General features: G+C 36.7%; 1 protein-coding gene across 8 annotated transcripts in view; it reads right to left on the minus strand.

The window, feature by feature from the left end:
* Positions 1–1,514: 1,514 nt before the first annotated feature.
* The window catches only part of ZMAT3 (zinc finger matrin-type 3), a 32,104-nt gene continuing 13,513 nt past the window's right edge, over positions 1,515–20,105 (minus strand). For 4 of the 8 annotated variants that reach the window (XM_032630363.1, XM_032630367.1, XM_032630365.1 and 1 more), the window contains 4 exons: positions 13,938–14,057; positions 11,061–11,227; positions 10,840–10,940; positions 1,515–8,908 (listed from right to left, as the gene is read on the minus strand). In XM_032630363.1, coding sequence (XP_032486254.1) covers positions 8,697–8,908; positions 10,840–10,940; positions 11,061–11,227; positions 13,938–14,057 — 600 coding nt within the window. In that variant the 3' untranslated portion in view covers positions 1,515–8,696. The remainder of the gene's footprint in view (positions 8,909–10,839; positions 10,941–11,060; positions 11,228–13,937; positions 14,058–20,105) is intronic. The other 4 variants (XM_032630369.1, XM_032630368.1, XM_032630370.1 and 1 more) reach the window with 2 other exon arrangements.

The following is a 20,105-nucleotide window of genomic DNA, read 5'->3' on the forward strand; positions in this document are numbered from 1 at the left end:
GAAAACAAGGATAGAGAACACCCTCTATCATCAGGAAAGATTAAAAAGTTGAGGCTAATATGAGACATCTTGTTCCTGTCTGGAGGGATGGCTGCCAGCCAAAACACATTTGAAGCTCCAATTACATACTTTAAAATTTATCCAAAATGCCAAGCAGAAGTTATAGACTGCCCGTGGTGGAGCATATTTCTTCCAGTGGCGAATTTCTGTCTGTTCCTTTGGACATACTTCATTACAAGTATTTGATCATCTTAAAACATATTTCCATCTTTCCATCTACTCCCCCCAATACACATCTCTCTCTGTCTCTCTCTCACACACACACACACACACACTATGGAGTGTATTTTCAGGTGACTTTTGTTTTCTGATACAGGGTAAGAACTCATAATCACATCTCTATTAAATAATATTTATACTTCAAAACAGTTACCTGTCTTTATCTTTTCCTAAGTTCCCAATTTTCAACAGTTTATGAATGTCTCACAAGTAGGAATAAAACTTGGTGGGTTAAGTTTCAACTCAGATGATAAAAATCTTAAAACTTATCACAACAAGATCTATTTCTGATCTTAACAATCTTGTATCAATTTATAACAGACTGGGAAAGTTCAGTGTTAGTCTTTGCCATACAGGCAATTTTAAAAGATAATACCCCATGCTTGACCTTGAATAGATTTTCAGCAAACACATAAGCCTCAGAAATGCCTGAAGAAAGAAAATCTGACAAGCTCAAGTGGTTTAAAACTCTGTTTTTATGCCCATTATCATGGCTTTCTTTTAAGCTAAAAATCTCCTGTAGATGATTTAATAAAATATGACGATGCCTTGAGTATTTTACAACACACAGACAGATTCAATACAATCTGTTCACTTCATTCAGAAACATTTTTTCTGTGCAGACACAAGAATTTTTCCCACGACAGTAAGGGTATGTGTCTTGCATCCCAATTAAAAAAACCACAACAGCACCTTCCAGGCCTATAATCTTCTTTTTAAAATAAGCATTCAAGTTCAAAAGCACATTGCATACAGTTAACCAGGGTGCTTAAAAGACCATACCCCAGTAATATATTGTTTATATAAGCTGATTATATTTGCAAGAGTATTTTATATGTGAAATACACAAAAAATTAGCGGGCATATACGCCTTTTAATATGTGTTTATTTCCAGAAGCAGCAGTTATGGTCCCGCTAAGCAACTTTTCTCAGAATTTGAAGGAAAGATAAACTTTAAAATACATCAACAAAATTGAGAACTCACTCCAGTCCCAGGTGAACTCCAGCGATGGGGGAAAGGGGTAGGTAGCGTGGGCAGCTGGGTCAATTCTACTGCAAGCCCAAGTAGCTGACAATACTCTGCAAGAGTTCAAGAAGCAGGTGGTAGAGTACATGCAGACTGATGAATGGTGAATCCACAGCCATCAACCATCTGCATCAAAAATAACACCTCAGCACCTCAGTGCTGACAATGTACCTTCTTTCCTTGATCTCCAACTCATAAGCAAATGATGTGCAGACAAGACTCAGAAACTCTTTTATTAAATTGAACGCAAAATGACTGTTATAATAATGTCAAGCCTTTATCAGAAATCAATACATAAGTGAGTATACACAGCCAAAATGAGCCATCAACATAAGCAGTGTAAATTTTAAATAACTTTCAGATTTCTCTATCCAATATGCTGAAGAAAATAAAACCAAAAGAGCAATTTCAGTTTCACAATTCACAGTTGAGTGGTTTTAATCCCATGACACTTTTGTCATTTATGTAGCCTCAGAACACAAACAGATTTCCAAAGTGGTGACTGGCACATCGCATATACAGCATATACAGATGTTAAACCCCTGTATGACATTTAGGGAAAATTGTAGGAAACAATCCCAATTTCATACAGTTTTGGCTGGCATTTTTTAGCTATATCCTTTACCAGAGACCTTGTCCTAGTGAAACAGTAAAAGCAGTTTTAAAAGTTTGCCATGCCATTAAATGAAGGGTTCTAAAGCCTCCCTTGGTTTTCCACTATTTTATTCTCTAATTTAAAACAATGACTGCGCTAAAATGCAACATTAACAGTGAAAGCAAAATCAGTTTTGCTTCTGGATCTAGAGCATACATCCAAGAGAGGCAACTTACTGTCCTAGCAGATACATGAAATGCTGTAGAGCAGAGTCTGACATACTCTAGTAAGGCATTTCAAAGCAGACACACCACACCCAAAGTAAATTATTACGGCAGCCGAGGATACCACAAGGTGAACACCAATTAATACAGAATAACATGAAATTCTTACAAAACGACACACTAATTTACAAAACCACAGAAATATGCTCAAGTACCAAAAGAAGGCAAAACAATGACCAGCCACTCTAAAAGAGTTTTGTTCCCATAAATGCCAGATTTTTCAGAGTAGAAATAAACTGCTTTATATGTGCTTTGCCCTAGGGTAATATCGTTCATCCAGACACATGGGGTTACTTTTCCTTAAAAAAATATATCATGTAGAGAATATACATATAATCAGCGATACAGAACATTTATTTTCACTAGTGAGGGGGTCACTTAAGCACTTACATAGAAAGAGTTATGAATGAATCAAGAAAGTTATCTAATGCAAAAGGAAACCTGATAAAACCTGTATTGTTAGTGAGATTTTTAGCAGTTGCATTGACTTAATGAGGAACTCTGACCATGGAAAAATCTTGAAGTTCAAAGAATTGTGAAATGTCTAAAAGTGAAAGTCTAATTAGTAAAAATACATATTTTCATTTTAAGGGCCCCAAAGGAAGTGTTATTTTGAAAGCCATGAATTTTATCAAGCAAGCACAAGAACATGCATCAGGAATACTGACGTTTCAGTTCTGACTTACCCGCTGAATCTTCATGACCTGCAATAAGTCACTTAAATTCTTCCGATTTTGTCCACAAAAAAATTGGCATAAAAATAAAGGCATATGTCAAAACTTTTCCCTAAACAGTACTAGAGTAAAGCTGAAGACAGTTACTAAGGCTCACAATTTCAACGACTCATCGTACAGTACAATCATTTTTAATCCTGCTAATTATGGCTAAGAGAAAGCACGGGCAATTACAATTCTCAGAAAAGTCAAAGGCTTCAGATAAATAAATGGTTCCACTTTCTAAACTACTCAATCAGTTCCTGTAGAGTTGATTAAAACAGCTAATAGTCTACGGGGTTGACTCTTTACTCCTCTCTACTTTCTGGTAGAACATGTGAAAGTAGTAAAAGAAGTGATACCATGGGGGAAAGCAGCAGTAGATTGAAATGAGGTATAGCTGATTTAATAAACCCCAATCAGTAATTTACAGTTTTCTAAAGAAGCTGCATAGTTCAGCAAAAATACACCATAAGAGGAGGGGTAAAGAAAAAATTCTTGTCATGAAGCTTTAAAATGTATGACAATTAGCATTTAAAACGACCAACACCAGAAAACTTCAGTTTGAAAAGGAGTCGTCTTCCCTCACTCTAAACACATACAGAAACTGAAAGTGGAAGGCTAAAGTCCACAGAAGAAAAGGACATATGTTAATTGGCTCAGGTTTTCAACTTCATACACAGCTTTTTAAAAGATGTTAATATGCAGACAAATATTAAACTACAGTTAATGCCACCTATGCTAAAGTGTTTAAGGGAAATGTCTGAAATTTACATTAAAATGTGTATTTTTTTTAAAACTCCATTGTTTGATGGATAAATAGAGGGATAGACAGATATGCAGTAATACAAGTACTGGAAAATGTTGATGGTAGAATCTAGTGGTAGTGTATTGTAAAATTCTTCAACTCTATGTTTAAAAATTTTCATAATAAAATGTCAAGAAAAATGTTAATATTTCTACAAGAAAATTAATTTAGCAGTGTGTTTTAAAGACTCAAAGTACTCAGGCAATTTAAAATTTTAAATTAATTGAAGCAAGGAAAATTTTGTTTTAAAACACCTTGAACCTGATTTGTGAAGATGCCTGTTTTTAATGTAGAGACGAACTAGTACAATTAATAAGTATTGTGAAGACAGTCTCTTCACACACTTCATTTGCAAATACATAATTCTATCCTCTCTACAGTATTAGATAAGTTTGAAAAAGACACTGGAATAACGTTTTTCCAGACTTCGATATCAAGCTCTCCCAATCCACCACACTACTATTCACTAAATATAAATGTAACACAGATCAAGGCGAAAAACAAAAATCAATGACTGTTGCCAGCCTGGGATAACTGGATTCATTTTCAGGGTGTATGGTTCCTGATCAATAATGATACAGTCTTAATATCAAATTGAGATTGCATAAAGAAAAAAAAAGATGTAGAACACAGAATGCGCATAAAGCTTTGTTATTCCAAGCTCCTGTTTTATGAATCGTGATTAATGGCAATAATTCTATCATCTCTTCTCTCTGTGAAATGCTAAAACTTGCTAAAGGCACTCATAATTCTGGGCTTATCAAAGACAGGGTCACATGGTACCATAAGCCAGGTTTTTTTTGGTAGCTACCCAGAAAGGGAGTTGATAAATGATCCTCCATTCATAACAAGAAGGCAAAGTCAAACAGCTATCAGTAGAAATATCATATGAGAAGCTATTTACACAGCTATTTGTCCATTCAGTTAGACTGACAGTAATAGCTCACAATGGCAGGGGTCCACCACCAAAAAACTAAAGCAACAACAAAATATTCTTTATTATGCCTGAAGCTCCTGAAGGGTGATTTTGCTGGTTAAAAAAAAAAAGTTGGTAAGGTGGAGTATTTTTAAAATATCTGTTCAAAAGCCTGCATTAAACTTTTGCCTATACTGACAAAACATTTCTCTATCTCTAAAGCAGCTCTGTTGTCTTTAGTACATGTCCCAACAAGTTTTCTTAGAAGGTACTTCCAGCCTATGTTCTGACACTGAGGAAACAAAACAGATTAGGTTCCAAATCCATCACTCCTAGGCCTCTCTGTAGAGCATATTATGCAGAACAGTTACCTGTCTCCCCTGACACAAGCAAGACTCGTTTCACATGGGTCACTGGATAGTCCTCAAACTGTCGTTGCTCATAATCCCAGCCAATTCAGGAGTGAAGGAATCATTAATCCCACCACTAATCTATCTACAGAGGAAGATTTAACCAGATATAGATATATACATATATCCTTTTATCCTTGTTCAAAGTGTAGACAGTGTAGCTACAAGCAAGCACACCAGTACTGGAGAACAGCTCTGTAAAATAAAGTGGAAGATCTCATGCTTTCCTTTTAGTTGTTTAAGTAAGAGGGACATGGGGATGATCTCTGATAGCCATGGTTCTTCATTCAATCTCAGGGTTTCAAAAACTCTAAATGGTTTTCTAAGTTTACCAACTAATAAAAAGGGGCAATAGGGAGGAGGAGTTGGAGGCAGAACTTTTTCTAAATGAATCGTATAAAACAAGTATTCACCTTGCGGAATTCTGTGCTATAAGAGACAAGCAGACAAACGTCATAAACAACATGCACATATTTACAAGTTGTAGTACGTGATACACAAAGACAAGACCAACACAGTGTTTTCAATGTGGGGTCCAAAGGATTACATGGCACACTCGGTTCTGTAGCTGAACATTTTTGAAAAAACACTTCGAAGGCATAAGCAATCCAATCTTTTAATTGGAACACAAAAATTTTTCCTTCACAACTTCTTGCCCTCGATATCTTAGAAGAGTTTCTAATTGTTATCTTCGAACACTGATTTTTGAATGACAACTTACACAAAGATATTCACAGAGAAAAGAGACGTTGATGCTCTGAGTTCTTGCAGATGATTACTGGAATCTACTTACTTGACTAAAGGTTTTCCATTGGTTACGCCTCTGTCCGTCCTTATATACAGAATATAAAAAGATACTAACATGATTCCTGGGGAGCACAGAGTGCAAATTCTAAAGCACAATAAAGAGCAGGACTCGATTTCACTAAATGAAACCAAATGAGATCACGTATCACTGACTGCAGTAGTAACAATAGCCTTCTTTGACAGGGGAAAAAAAACCACTGTCTGTAAGGAATGCATGAGTATGAGAAATTGTACCATGAAGAGATGTATTTATTTAGGCATTTCCTTTCTGACACCTTTGTCACACTTTGTTTCACCTATGGAACACAGGAGAATATTGCAAGGTAACAAGCTCAAAACATAACCCACTGTCACAGAGATGTGTGATTTTTTTGGACGTGTATGTAACCTTTATAAATGATCATAGAAGTTATTTATCAACTTCCTAGAGTTTGGAAATTAAGGAGCAAACCCAGCTATTGTAGGCAATATGGTATCTAAAGTGTCATATAAAACAAACACATCACTCTTTTTTAGTGCAAAGAAATGTAACAAGTAAGAATTAACACTACAAATCTAACTTTTTTCTTTAAAAGAAAATGAGTTTATGGATTCATAACATCCATTAAGGGCACTGAGAGATGAGAAACCTGAATATGCAAGGCCAGGAAAAACATTAAGGCCTTAAGTCCACTGCTGTTATATATATATAATGAAATTGTTACGTGGGGAGAGTAAAGGGAATCCTTCCTTTAATTTTATTTGCAAAGGAAAAACCGAAAGTGGATGAATGCCACTTTTATAAAATGTAAATTTTTATCCACAATCTTTTACTGTTATCTAAGGATTCAATGAAATCTTCTCTATGGTATCACATAAAGCTATATGTACATAGTTTTATACATATATGTGTGTATATATATAAATACATATATATATACACACACACATACCTATACATGTGTATACATATATATAGTCACACATACAGAGAGGGGAAAAAATGAGATTTTTAAATAATCACAGAACCATGTGGCCAGAACTGTCATATTAAAATCTACCAAAAAATTATACTTAGCAGCAAAATGAGTAACCTACTGACCAATAAGATAAGCTCTAAATTGCCCTAAAATAATCAATTATACTTTATAGGTTACTACAAAAAGGGTTATTATACTAATAGTCACAGGTCTACATAGAACCTCAACAGAATATTATTTCATTCTTTTGTTTCTGGGAGAAAATAAAATTACTAAGCAATTTTACTTTTAAAAAAACCACCACTTCAACAGAAGGGCAACTTGGTGGTGTACCAGAGGTAAATCACAAAACTTAATTTAAAATATGGGTCTGGTATTTAAAAATTGTTCAGAAGTACTAAAGGAGAGGAATGATGATTATCATTTTCCTTCTTCTCATCTCTTTGCCTACAGAATTTTCAAGAAAAATAGGAGTTTTATTTTTAATTAATAATATAAGCAATCAAAAGTGAATTTACCATAGTACACAGATACTGCTCAATATAAACTACCTGGTGAACATGGCCTTTCAAAAGAAGTATGGATGAGCACCAGTCTTATCCATGTAAATATAGTAAATAGGTAAAACATGGTTAATGAAAGTTCGTAGAATCCTCCATTAGTTAATCTAGATGTAACACTAGAGCTTCTCATTTTAAAAACAAAGAATAAAAATAATAATACTGTTGAAATTATCAGATATGAAAGTAATCTATAATATATTTTTATTGTCTTCAAGGAAGCTAGATTATAAAGAATAATACCAAAGTTCAGGTATTTTTCTATTGGAAATGATGATACTAAAATTTGATTAACTTTTTAAAAAAATTCTTCTCTATCTCAGAAATAGTAAAGGTGTGGTATTTTTCAGGATAGTCAACAAACTAGCAAGACAAAGAAGAATGTAAGTAAAACGTAAGGATCTGTTTACCTAAAAGTACACCAAAACAAACATCAAGGGATCTGAACTTACAGTTGAGACCATCATATAAGTACATGTTATTATCATCAAGTAACTCTAAATTGAAATATCAAACACATTTCATTTCCTAAAACCAACTGAAAAAAACGTATTTTTTTTTTTAAGTCACATCTATTCTAAACTCATTAGATATTCAAATGTGAGGCTTGGAAAACCCACAACATAGCTGGGGCATGAAAATGAGCTTATTGGATAAGCTAATTCAACTGGGGGAAGAAAAGTGGTGGGAAGAAGGTGAATTTAAATTTGTGAAATTCACAACTGGAAATGAAGTTTCACTGTTTGGAAGTACACAAGCACATTAGAACTGTCTGAATCCAAGAAAACCTGCATTTCAATAATTGGAGGACAAGACAAAGAGAAAAACTGTCCTGGGAAGGACTCTAAAGCAGTTTTACATAGTATATCCTACTGACAACGCATTGAGTTGAGGTGGTGATTCCAAAGAAGCCTTGGGAAACTAAAATCTTTGCTTACCTGTTTTTACTATGATCTGAAGCAAGAACTCAATAAAATTATTTATTTAGCAGTATGTAACATTAAAATTGCAGAAAAAGATGACGTTTTTAAATAGCTGAAGCTCTAAGTGGTCAGGCTACTAGTTGACCAGAACTCGGTCAAGATAAAACGTTATTTCTCATGGGGTAGGTAGGTCACAGGCTTTAAGCAGCTCAACACAACTGACCTGAAAAAGCATCATGACTTAAGCATGTTCTCTTCCTTCCCCAGTTTTGACACCTTGTGGTACCACTGCAGGTTAGGTGTATTAACATTAAGCAGAGGAATGTACTCATATCAAAAGAATCACAAAGCAGAACATGTTGACAGAAGGCAAACAACAGGCAGGACAAGCTGCTCTATCTGAATATGACAATCACTATACATATCCCAGATTCTCCATCTCATTCCTGTACCGCTGTTCAGACACCTTGCTTTTATGTTGCTTGCTCTCTAAATGCTGCCGGAATTCCATTTCTTCGCCAGCCCCAACATTACACATGGAACAGTAAAACTGGCCACTTGGAGTAACGCACATGGCCAGATCCCGTGGAATTCTCTGCCGAGAGCGGGGATTGAAGTAAGGACCTGCTAAAGCAAGAGGCAAAAGTAATGTACTCACTTCAGCATACTAAGTGAATGGTGGTCTGACCAATTATCACTGTAATTTGTAATTCTAAGCTCAAAGTATAAAATTCACAGATTCCTAGCTTTAAAAGAATGTAAAGTTAATGGGTGTTTTAAATTACAATTTTATACAGGTTCAACCTAAAAAGCTAAAATGATTCCTCCAACTATCGTCAGAAATGTTACTGTAGAGCCAGACCCAAACTCTAAATGGCAATGTCTCTAAAAAGTAAATATAATTTAAAAAATACTTTCATTTCCAAGCATTATATAAAAATCTGTATAATTATGCTAATTCTTTAATCCAAAAATTCTAAGAATTATACTAAGAAAATGTTGAGAATTTTTGCATAGAGATTTATGAGCAAGGACATTTATTTCATCAGAGTTTATAAAAGCTTTTTTGGGAGGGTGAGGGGAAAGGAAAGATCCAAAAATATAACTCGAAAAATCATGGTAATGAATGCAATGAAAAACTATATAGTCACTAAAAACAAGGTTATAGAAAACTCTTTAGTAACAATATTTGATTATAATATGCTATTAAGTAAAATAAAAATATCACAAAATATGATTACATTTCCATTTTACAGAAGTAACATACACAAAGAATTGGAATGATGTATACAAAAATGGTGGAATTATTGATAATTTTTTTCTTTACGTAACTGACTTCTTAAGTTGGACCATTAGCTCAATCATTTTCTGCTTTTCCTTTCTACTATAATAATAAACATTTAAGGCTTTTCTCAAAATGTTACTTTAACTGCATGCTACAAATATTGGTGTATTTTTATTACTATCTGGGTCTAAGAATTCTCCATCACCAGTATGATTTCTTCTTTGGCCCATGAGTTATTTAAAAATGTTTTAAAACTTCCAAACACATAAAAATTTTGTTTGCTTTTTTATATTTTTATTATTGACATCTCATTTAATTATACTCTGATCAGAGAACATAAGTCTAAACCACCTTCTATCCTAAAGTTTTTTTAATCTAATATTAAGAGACCTACCTCAGCTTCCTTCATTTCAGCTGAATATTTTTTACCTAATCTTAAAATCTTTGTCTTTTAACTGGGACTTTAGTAAGTTTACATTTATTGCAATTACTGATATATGTGTAGATTTTCATTAATCTTATTACATTGTGCTTTCTATATGTCCCTTTTTTCTATGCTTCTCTTGCCTTTTCAATTAGCTTTTTGTTGTTGTTGTTTGTTTTACTGTTCACATGAGTGACCTCTGCTCATATGTGTATGCATTGGAGGCTGGGGTAGGGAAAGGATGAGGGACTGCTCAGTCCTACTCTCCCTACTGAAGGTAATCAGAAAATGCAGGAAATATTCCTATAAACTAGTAATTCTGAACTGAAGGTATATATCAGAATCACTGAGGAAGCATTTTCAAAACACACATATGTCTGAGTACCACTCTAAATTTACTGATTGAAAATCTCTAAGTCATGGTTCAGCCATGTGTATTTTATAAAAACTCCCCAGATAATCTGAGTCACTATCCTGGTTGAACACTACTGCTATAATTTTTATTTTCCCCAATAAATGGGGATTTAATATGGTGCAACTTTAAACCAAACAGCCCATTTTTATAACGCATTTAAATGTCTCAGCTGACAAATACCAGAAGAAACATAAAGGTACTATAAGAGACCTTAAAACATAGACTTGGTTTAAAATCAAAATAAATAATACTCTAAATAGGAAATAAATAAATAAGACCTGAAATAAACACCAGCTTGAAAAACCACTAGACCAATTCCACAAAACAACAGCTAACCCCAAATTCTCAGGGCTATCTATTACCATTAAAGGAAATAAAAATAGAGGAGACCATTTGCAGAATGTAGTGAAGGTATGTGGAAATCCACAGAATACCTGAATTATTCTGTACTGCATACATATTTCTCCTATTAGGCATCATCTTATATTCATTCCCTTCTTTCCGGGACCGCCGTTGACCAACCTCTGAGGATTCTCTGGAGAAAAGAAATTTTAAAAGTGAGACTTCTAAACAAGGATCCCTTTCAACTCTTTTCTCTCTAGAGACAGTTAGTCTCACATAACACGCTGGCCTAAGAGAAAACAGCAATACCTACGAGAATGAGTTACTCTGAGCTTCCGCCAGCCGCAGCCTCTTGGCATGATTCTTCCCTTGATAGTGAGCCTGGGCCACAGCCGGAGAACTGAAGGAGGCATCACAGAGCTTACAGTAATCATTCTCTGTGGCCAGAATCACTCTGCCTCCTGGCTTAAAGGAGCTCATCTGACAGCAAAGACATGAGAAACAATGTTTAAAAATGTGCACTTTATTCTCTTCTTCTCAAAGTTCCTTCCTTCTAAGAGTTGAAAAATAACCAAACGTTATGGCATGACCACGAACACTCAGCTTTATAAGGACAGGAAATAATTCATTCCAGAAAGAAAAAAAGAAAATATGGCTGGGAGACAATCGTGGTTTTGCATTACAATCACCTGTGTACCAAACTGATGAAAGCCTCATTGCTATCTCCATTGAAGAAATTTTAGAAAAGAAGTTTAAAAACCCAATATGGAAGATTTAGGGCAGTACAGGTAAGGCCTAAAATCACATTACCAGAAAGAACAAAGTCCTCCCAGAATCCACCAACAAGTATTTACTGAATGCCTACTGTTTATAGGGCTTGCTAGCTAATGCAAAAGTGATATACAGACATGTATTTAAAAAATGAGCCCCTGTCCTCAGCGTCTGTAAATTAGCTACAGATATAATATAATTAGGGGGGAAATAACCAGCAGATCCAGACAATTGTATTCAGGTTGGGAAACAGTGAGTTAAGGGAAACTTAACACAGTGCCTGGAAAACAGTATGAACTCAGTAAGTATTGCTGGGTTAACAAAACATAACACATTAGATTTTGGCTAAAGAAGAATAAAATATACAATAAAGAATCTGGAAAGCATATCATATCAGGACCAGCTGAAGGAAATAGCACTGTTTCACCTGGAAGGGAAGATTTTTCTGGGGACAGGATAACTGTTTTCAAAAATCACAAAGGGCTATGCTATGAAAGAAGCCTAAGGCTGTTTGCCCAGGAGGGTGGAGCCAGTTGAAAACAGTCCCTAACAGGAAGCAGCTGTCCATTTTTAGAGCAGCCTTCAGGTATTAGCACTGTGACAACTACTCAGCCTGAAGATCTCTCTGGGTATTTTCTTGTCCTCTGATTCTCTTTTTAACATATCTCATTTTCCCCACAAACTCATGAGGACAAGAATAGCTAATATTGCTATCCACACTGTAAGTACTGAAAAACTGACACTCAGAAAAGTAAAATTATACCATGGTGTTTAGGAGTAGAGGTCTAAGGTCAAGAGAAATCATTTGCTCCACCACTTTATAAAATTTGTAACATGATGGACAAGTTACTTAGTTTACCTGGGCTTTTAATAAACTTCCAGGTGAAACCAATGCTGCTGGCTCACGGATCATACTTTGAGAAATAAGGTCAATACCTCTGAGTTGTTGCAAGCATTAAAAGAAGTCAGGACCCAGGCCAAGAATGAGGCAAGGGAGGCACTTGCCATGGGCACACAATTTAAGGGAGCATCAAAAAACTCAGCAATCAGGATTAAAAATACTTAATGGGGGGTTTCCCTTGTGGCACAGCAGTTAAGAATCCGCCTGCCACTGCAGGGGACATGGGTTCGAGCCCTAGTCCGGGAAGATCACACATGCCGTGGAGCAGCTAAGCCTGAGCACCACAACTACTGAGCCTGTGCTCTAGAGCCCACGAGCCTCAACTACTGAGACCACGAGCCACAACTACTGAAGCCCGCGTGCCTAGAGCCGTGCTCTGCAATGAGAGGCCACCGCAATGAGAAGCCTGCATACCGCAACAAAGAGTAGCCCCCGCTCGCCGCAACTACAGAAAGCCCGCGTGCGGCAACGAAGACCCAACGCAGCCAAAAATAAATAAATAGAATAAAAGAAAAATACTTAATGGAATATTTTTATCAATCAAACTTATTGCAAAAAAATCAATGAGGAACAAAACAAAAATCAAAATTTTAAATAAAGACAGGATCAGCAACAGTGCCATGCCAAGCCACATTGCTGCCTAAGGCAAAAGGAAAATTAATAACACTTATCCTGTCTTTAAGTTTTTGACATTTTGTTCACCATTGACTTTTTCACGTTAATTTTGAATTTTAAAAATATCACATTATTTATCTTGATTACTGAGTATTTTGGCTCCCTCTTAAATTCTGTGCCTAAGTCAAGTGCATCCCTCATCTCACCCTAGGCCCAGCTCTGAATGAAGTAATGCATGAAAAGTGCTTAGCAGAGTACCTGGCATAGTAAGTACTCAATTAAAGTGATTATTATTTATTATTATTTATGACCTATAGAAAAATAATACTTCAAAGACAGAGTAGCATCCATACTTCAGAGGCTACTAAAGTACAGGAATATCTTGCCTCAAAGCACGTGATCTATCTCCCAAAGAGTGAAAGGAACTTGGCTCTCAAGTGTGTGTCATGATACCAAAGTCCAGAAAGAGTTTATACAGGCTCTCTGCATAGAGGTAATGAAAGGGCAGCCTCAAGAAACTGATCTTGCTGGAAGGCAAAATATAAAGTCAATGGGATTAACTGCGATAGAGATATAAATGTTTAAAAATCTCTCATTCAGGGCTTCGCCTAGACATTCAGGGCCATTTAACCCAGAATTTTGAGAAATGCATAGAGAAAGACTCATGAAATAATTTTGTTTCATCATTTCATGCACCGTAACCAAAGCCAATGAGAAATCTTGGGATTCATGGATTTTTGCATGCATTAAATCCAGCACCACGGAGTTCAAGGAGTTAAAAGCACTAAGTAGGACCTTTTAGGAATATTTGCTCAACTGTACCTTGATGGGCACATAGACAACAAATTTTACCCATGACCATCTGTGCATAGGACAATGCCCACCTTGACACATGTGTCTCACCTGCGGAGGGACTGGAACAGCTGGAGTAGCCACAGGTTCCACTGCATTGCTCATTCTGGCAGGAGGAGGACAGCTGTTTGCTGCATAGTAATTTCGGAGTTTCTTACCATGATTTTTACCCTAGAAGTAACATGAAATGAGAAATCACTGTGAGGAAGATTTGTCAAATTGAGTTAATGTATTTATTAATAAATAAATTTTATTCTTTCAGAGATATGCAACAGTGGGATAAACAGACCACTAGCTAGATTTGATTATTACATCTTGAAGTAGAAGAGTCTACTCTTTGATTCTAACAGAATGATTAAGTTTATCTGGGAACGATAAGAGAACAAAGCCAAAAGACATTAATTTCCTATATATTTCTGGAAAAGTACCACATTTTCCAGATCTGTGTCCTCTCCCAACTTGTTGCCATTCATATGCTACTGCCTAAATATGAATTTTATGACACTCTGATCTAATCTACTTTGTAAGTCAGTAATGAAATGGATAATCCAATTACTTTTACAAAAATAGCACTTACAGAGCATCTTTTTACTTACAAAGAACTCTCATATGCATTAGCTCATTTGCCACTCACAAAAATCCTGTAAGAGGAATTTGTTAATGTTATCCACATATGACAGCTGAGAAACTGCAATCCAGAGAGTGTGGGGAACTTGCCCCCAACACCTTCAGGAGGCCTAGCAATGGGGCCGGAGCTTGAGGCAGGCCTTCTGAATCCAAAGCAAGGCCCTTTTTCAGTACAGCATGATGGCTTCAGGATACACCGTGAACCTCTATTAAAATGGCTTTCCTCTCTCATCATGTTTCGTTTAATTTATTATTCACAAGTTTATGGCTGAGCTGATACAAACTGGTGGGAAGGGTCAGTGGTCTAAAAGCATTTTAAATGAGGGTAAAACCGTATATTACTCTTTAAACTGCACTGTAAAATCCAAACCTGTAGACAAATATTTATTCACCATCTAGTACATGCTTAGCCCTAGAAATAAATAGGACTAGCATATGATCTAGAGGAGGAGACAGATATGTAAGCAGTTAAAAGAATGAGCTAAGTTCCACTTTCTGGCCACTGGAATGCTGTAAAGGTGCTTTTACCATGGTCACAGTGATCTCCAGGAGTCAAATACAACAGTCACGTCTGTGCTGTCATCATGCTCTAACTCTAAGAAGCACCAGACTATTCATACTCCCTCCTTCTATTGTCTTCTATGACTACCTCTTACCTCCCTACCTCTCATTCTCTAAATGCTGCAGCGTCCAATGCACTACCCTCAGCCCTCTTTTATCTCCATCTATACACAAACTCTAGGTTATTTGACCCAGTCTCCCAGCTTTAAAATATAATCAATAAGTTGGTGACTCCCAAAATTACCTATATCCATCCCTGTTATGAGCTAATTGCTTGTGTCCCTCCAAAATTCCTATTTTGAAATCTAATCCCAATGGGATGGTATCTGGAGGTAGGACCTTTGGGAGGTAATTAGGTCATGAGGGTACAGCCTAATTAGTGCCCTTTAAAGAAGAGGCCAGAGAGCTCCCCAGCCCTCTTTCCACCATGTAAGGATATAAGGATATATCCTTACATATAAGGATATAAGCCTGTCTGCAATCTGGAAGAGGACTTCGCCAGAACCCACGCATGCTAGCTCTCTGATCTCAGACTTCCAGCCTTTAGAACTGTGAGAAATAAATGTTTCTCGTTCAAGCCACCCAGCCTATGTAATTTTATAGCAGCCCCAACAGACTAAGACAATCCCTGACCTTCAGAGCCATATACCCAACTGCCTTCGTGCGATCCACACATTGCATTCTTAAGAGGCATATCCAACTTAAAACATCTAAAACATAAATTTGGGTTCCCTCCCCACCACAGAACTTTCTTATCAGTGTCACCACCACTATTCATCCACATGTCAGTAAATGGCACTACTCTCCACCCCGTTACTCAAGAAAAGCCGAGGGGTCTTTTTCTTGAGTCCATCCCTCCTTAAAGCCAACACATGCAATCCATCAGCAAGTCTTGTCAGCCTCCCTCCAAAATATATTTCCTGTCATTCCATTTCTTTCCATGGACACTCAAATGCCACAGTAATCTAAGCTACCAACTTTTTTCACTTGTAGTAGGCAGCACCTCCTAATGGTCTCTGCTCTACACTCTCATCCCCCTAGCATTCTCCTCATAGAAGCCATACTGACAATTCTAGACATAAGTCACATCTTGTCACCTCTCACTTAAAATATTCCGATGGCCTCCCAGTACACATAAACTAAAATCCACAACTCTTACCTGTAAGTCCTATTTGATCTGGTCCTGTCTATTCTCAGACTTGATTTCACACAGCACCCCTTCCTCCTCATCACGTTCCTGCCTCACGGCCCATCATGCTGTTCCTTAAACATGCCAAACACATGGACTCTAGGGCCTGTGTACTCGCTATTCCTTCTGCCTAGAATGTTCTTCTTTCCAATCTCTACATGGCTGGCTCCTTCTTATCTTTCAGGTCTCAACTCAAACAGCATCTCACTCAACCTGAGATGTCACCCCCATCGCCCAAACCCACTCCCCACACACACTCTCCATCACACTGTCTGCTCTCACTTTATCATAGTGCTACTTATCACTATCTGAAAAGATGTTTGCTTATATTTTTCTCTTTCCTACCCTCTGGAATGTAGACTCCTTGAAAATAAGGGCCTTGTCTGTCTTGTATAGCTCCAATTTCTAGAACAGCTTCTAACATATAGCAGGCAATCAATAAATATTTGTTGGATAAATGAATCACTATTATAGTGGAGATAAGGAACAAACTGCTTAGGAGAACACAGAGAAGGAATGGCTTACTTCTGCCTGAGTGTGTCAGGGAAAGCTTCCCTGAAAAGGGGACGTGTGAGTTATCTTTTAAAATGAGCAAGTTTACTAGGCAGGTAGGGAGTGAGGGGAAAGAAAATTGGGAAAGAGGAAATAGTGTGAGCAAAGGCCCAGTCTGCTGGAGAGATGGTCTTCAGGATCCTTTGGAAAAGAGGTAGGAATTGATATACACAGGGAGCTAATTATTCATGGTTTTGTCCATGATACAGAACTCAGACTTTAGAGGCAGTAGGGGGGCCTCTGAATGATTTTAAGCAAAGCAGTTACATGACTGGATCACATTTGGTAAATATCATGGGAAATGTGAAGACAGAGAAGAGAGTCAAAGACAAAGCCCTAGGATGATACAATATAGTGCAGTAGAGAATGAGGATCCAGAAAAATGAGATTGAGAATGCCTGGTTTATGAAGTAAAATGAAAACCAGAGAAGTGTGGCATTGTGGAAGTCTAGAACAAGGTGTTTCAAAAGAAGAATCTAGGTATATACATTATTAACCCAGGAACTTTTACTTCCAGGTATTACAAAACAGAAACACACATATAAGGAGGTATCTATAATAAATGTTCCCAGAAGGACGGTTTGTAACCACTGAAAAGTGGAAACAACTTGACGGTTTGTAACCACTGAAAAGTGGAAACAACTTAAGTGTCCAACTACAAGATAATGGATAAACTGTTCATACAATGTAACACTATACTGTAGTGAAAGTACACATCTTAGGCCATGCGTGTCAACATAAATGATTCTCATAACAAAATGCTGAATAAAAAGAACATGTTGGAAAAGAAGATATGTAAGAGTAATCATTTTAATCTGGGGGTTAAAATATGAAAACCACTACATTTTTTATAGGAAGATACATATGTAGCAAAAGTACAAAAAAGTGGGGGGCATGAACAATAAATACCAACTTAGTATCGTGGCTACATCTGGGAGCATAGGAGCATCTACTGTTGGGAAAGAACACAGCTTCAATTGAACTGATAATTTTCACTCTTGAAGCTAGATGGCAAATACACATGTTCATTATATTATTTTAAATACTTTTTATGTCTGAGGGACTTCAAAATGATTTTAAAACACCAATAACCAAAAAAGGAGTGGTTCACCAGGTCAGGACGGAGAAGTAATACTTGGATTTGAAAAGACACAGGTCAAGAATAACTTTGGTAAGAACCACTTCAGTAGAGGAGCAGGGGATAAAAGGTCATATGAAGTGGCTTAGAGAGAGAATGGGAGATGTGAAAATGGAGACAACCCATATAAGCAGCTATATAGAAGAGTTCTACCACGACAGGAAGCAGAGAAATAGGGTACAGAGTTAGAAGGGGAAATGGGTCAACAGAAGATTTTTTTTAAGATGGCTTAGGCTTCTTTGCATGACAACAGGAGGAAGTCAATAAAAACAAAAGAACAAATGATGCAGGAGCTAAAGCATAGCTATAGAAGCATAGTCCATAAAAAGGCAGAAGAAGATGAGGTACACAGGACTACAGGAGGGATCAACTTCAGATAGTGTCAAGCATTTTATTTCCAAAGCAGTATCCACAGTAGTATTCGAGCAGATACTGCATCCATACATAATGATAATAATGGCAATTAACAATTTTGAGCACTTATGTTACAGGCAGTATTATAAACACTTCATAAATATTATTTCATTTAACCTTCACAAAATCCCTATCAAGTAGGTAAAATTATTATCCCTATTTTACATATGAGGAAACTAAGTTCAGAGAGTTAAAAATTTGCCCAAGAGCTTTCAGATAGCTAGGTAGAGGCTGCCCAGATTTGCATTTCTACATATATCCTCTATGAACAATATAGAACAATAAGAAAAACAAATAAAACTGCACAAAAACCATGTCCTCCATACAACTAGAAGCCACAGAATGTCCAGACTCCAAAATAACTGTAAGTGAAAAAGAAAAAACATCATATCCCAGTGAGTAATCATTCATGCTCCTGCCACAAGCCTTCACAGTAAGTAAAATCTTCACAGTCCAGCAAAAACTGAAGGACAGAGAAAAGAGGAAGCTAGCAGCAGGCCTAAAATTGTTTTATAACCACTACCAGAAAAAGTAAATCCACTAATTTTATAAATACTAAAACATGATCCAGTCACTGACTGCTGGAGAGGGACTTAAATGTACACATGATCTGAAGTGGGTATCTTCAAAGTGGCTTCTAAAGGAGAAAAAAGGCAAAAAGGAAGGGAGAGGCACCCTTTGGCAACTGGCAGGTGAAAGGGAAAAGAAGCAAAACAGGAAAAGTTAGCGTCCTTTAGGACAAAACAGAACAAAACAAAAATCAGAGGACATGCAAACACTCTCCTGACCACCGTAAAAAAATACACCTCACAAATTATTAAAGAACTGGACTTTGATACAGTAATAGAAGAGGTTGCCATTGAATTAAGAATCTCATAAACTACCCAAAATCCACATAATGAACAGACAAAAACAAATCAATTCTATACAAAGTTACTACCAAAAAAAGCAATACATCTCAGCAAATGAACAACCCCTCAAAGAAAAAAGAAACAGGGCTTCCATGGTGGCGCAGTGGTTGAGAGTCTGCCTGCCGATTCAGGGGACATGGGTTTGTGCCCCGATTTGGGAAGATCCCACATGCCGCGGAGTGGCTGGGCCCGTGAGCCATGGCCACTGAGCCTATGCATCCAGAGCCTGTGCTCTGCAACAGGAGAGACCACAACGGTGAGAGGCCCATGTACTGCAAAAAAAAAAAAAAGAAGAAAACAACGCTCCAAACTGAATTAAATATAGTATTCAAACAAAACTTTGAGGATATAAAAAATCACCTTGAATCAGGAATTCAAAATGTACAAAGAAAAATGGGCAAAATGTAATGAGAAATGAAAAGAAGGAAAATTAAACCCAGGAAAGAAAAAGATAATTATGCCCAAAATGAGGAGTAAATACAAGTGTCAAAGAAGAATAGACTCAAATGAAAATGTAATAAGAGGCATTGAAGAAAGACAGAAAAGTAGTCAAGAAAATAAAAATGATACAAAGAAAAAATTTTAATGGGTCAGAGAGGAAGCAATGGAAATGAAGACAAGTAAAGAAGGAATAACTTATGTAAAACTGGAGTCCCTGAAGAAGAAAAGCAAAACAATCAAACAGAACTAATATTTGAGGGACTTCCCTGGCGGTCCAGTGGTTAAGACTCTGCACTTCCAGTGCCGGGGGTGCAGGTTCAGTCCCTGGGTGGGGAACTAAGATCCCACATGCCACTCAGCATGGCCAAAAAGAAAAAAAGAAAAAC

This window comes from Phocoena sinus, chromosome 4 (genome assembly GCF_008692025.1).
Source record: "Phocoena sinus isolate mPhoSin1 chromosome 4, mPhoSin1.pri, whole genome shotgun sequence".
NCBI lineage: Eukaryota > Metazoa > Chordata > Mammalia > Artiodactyla > Phocoenidae > Phocoena > Phocoena sinus.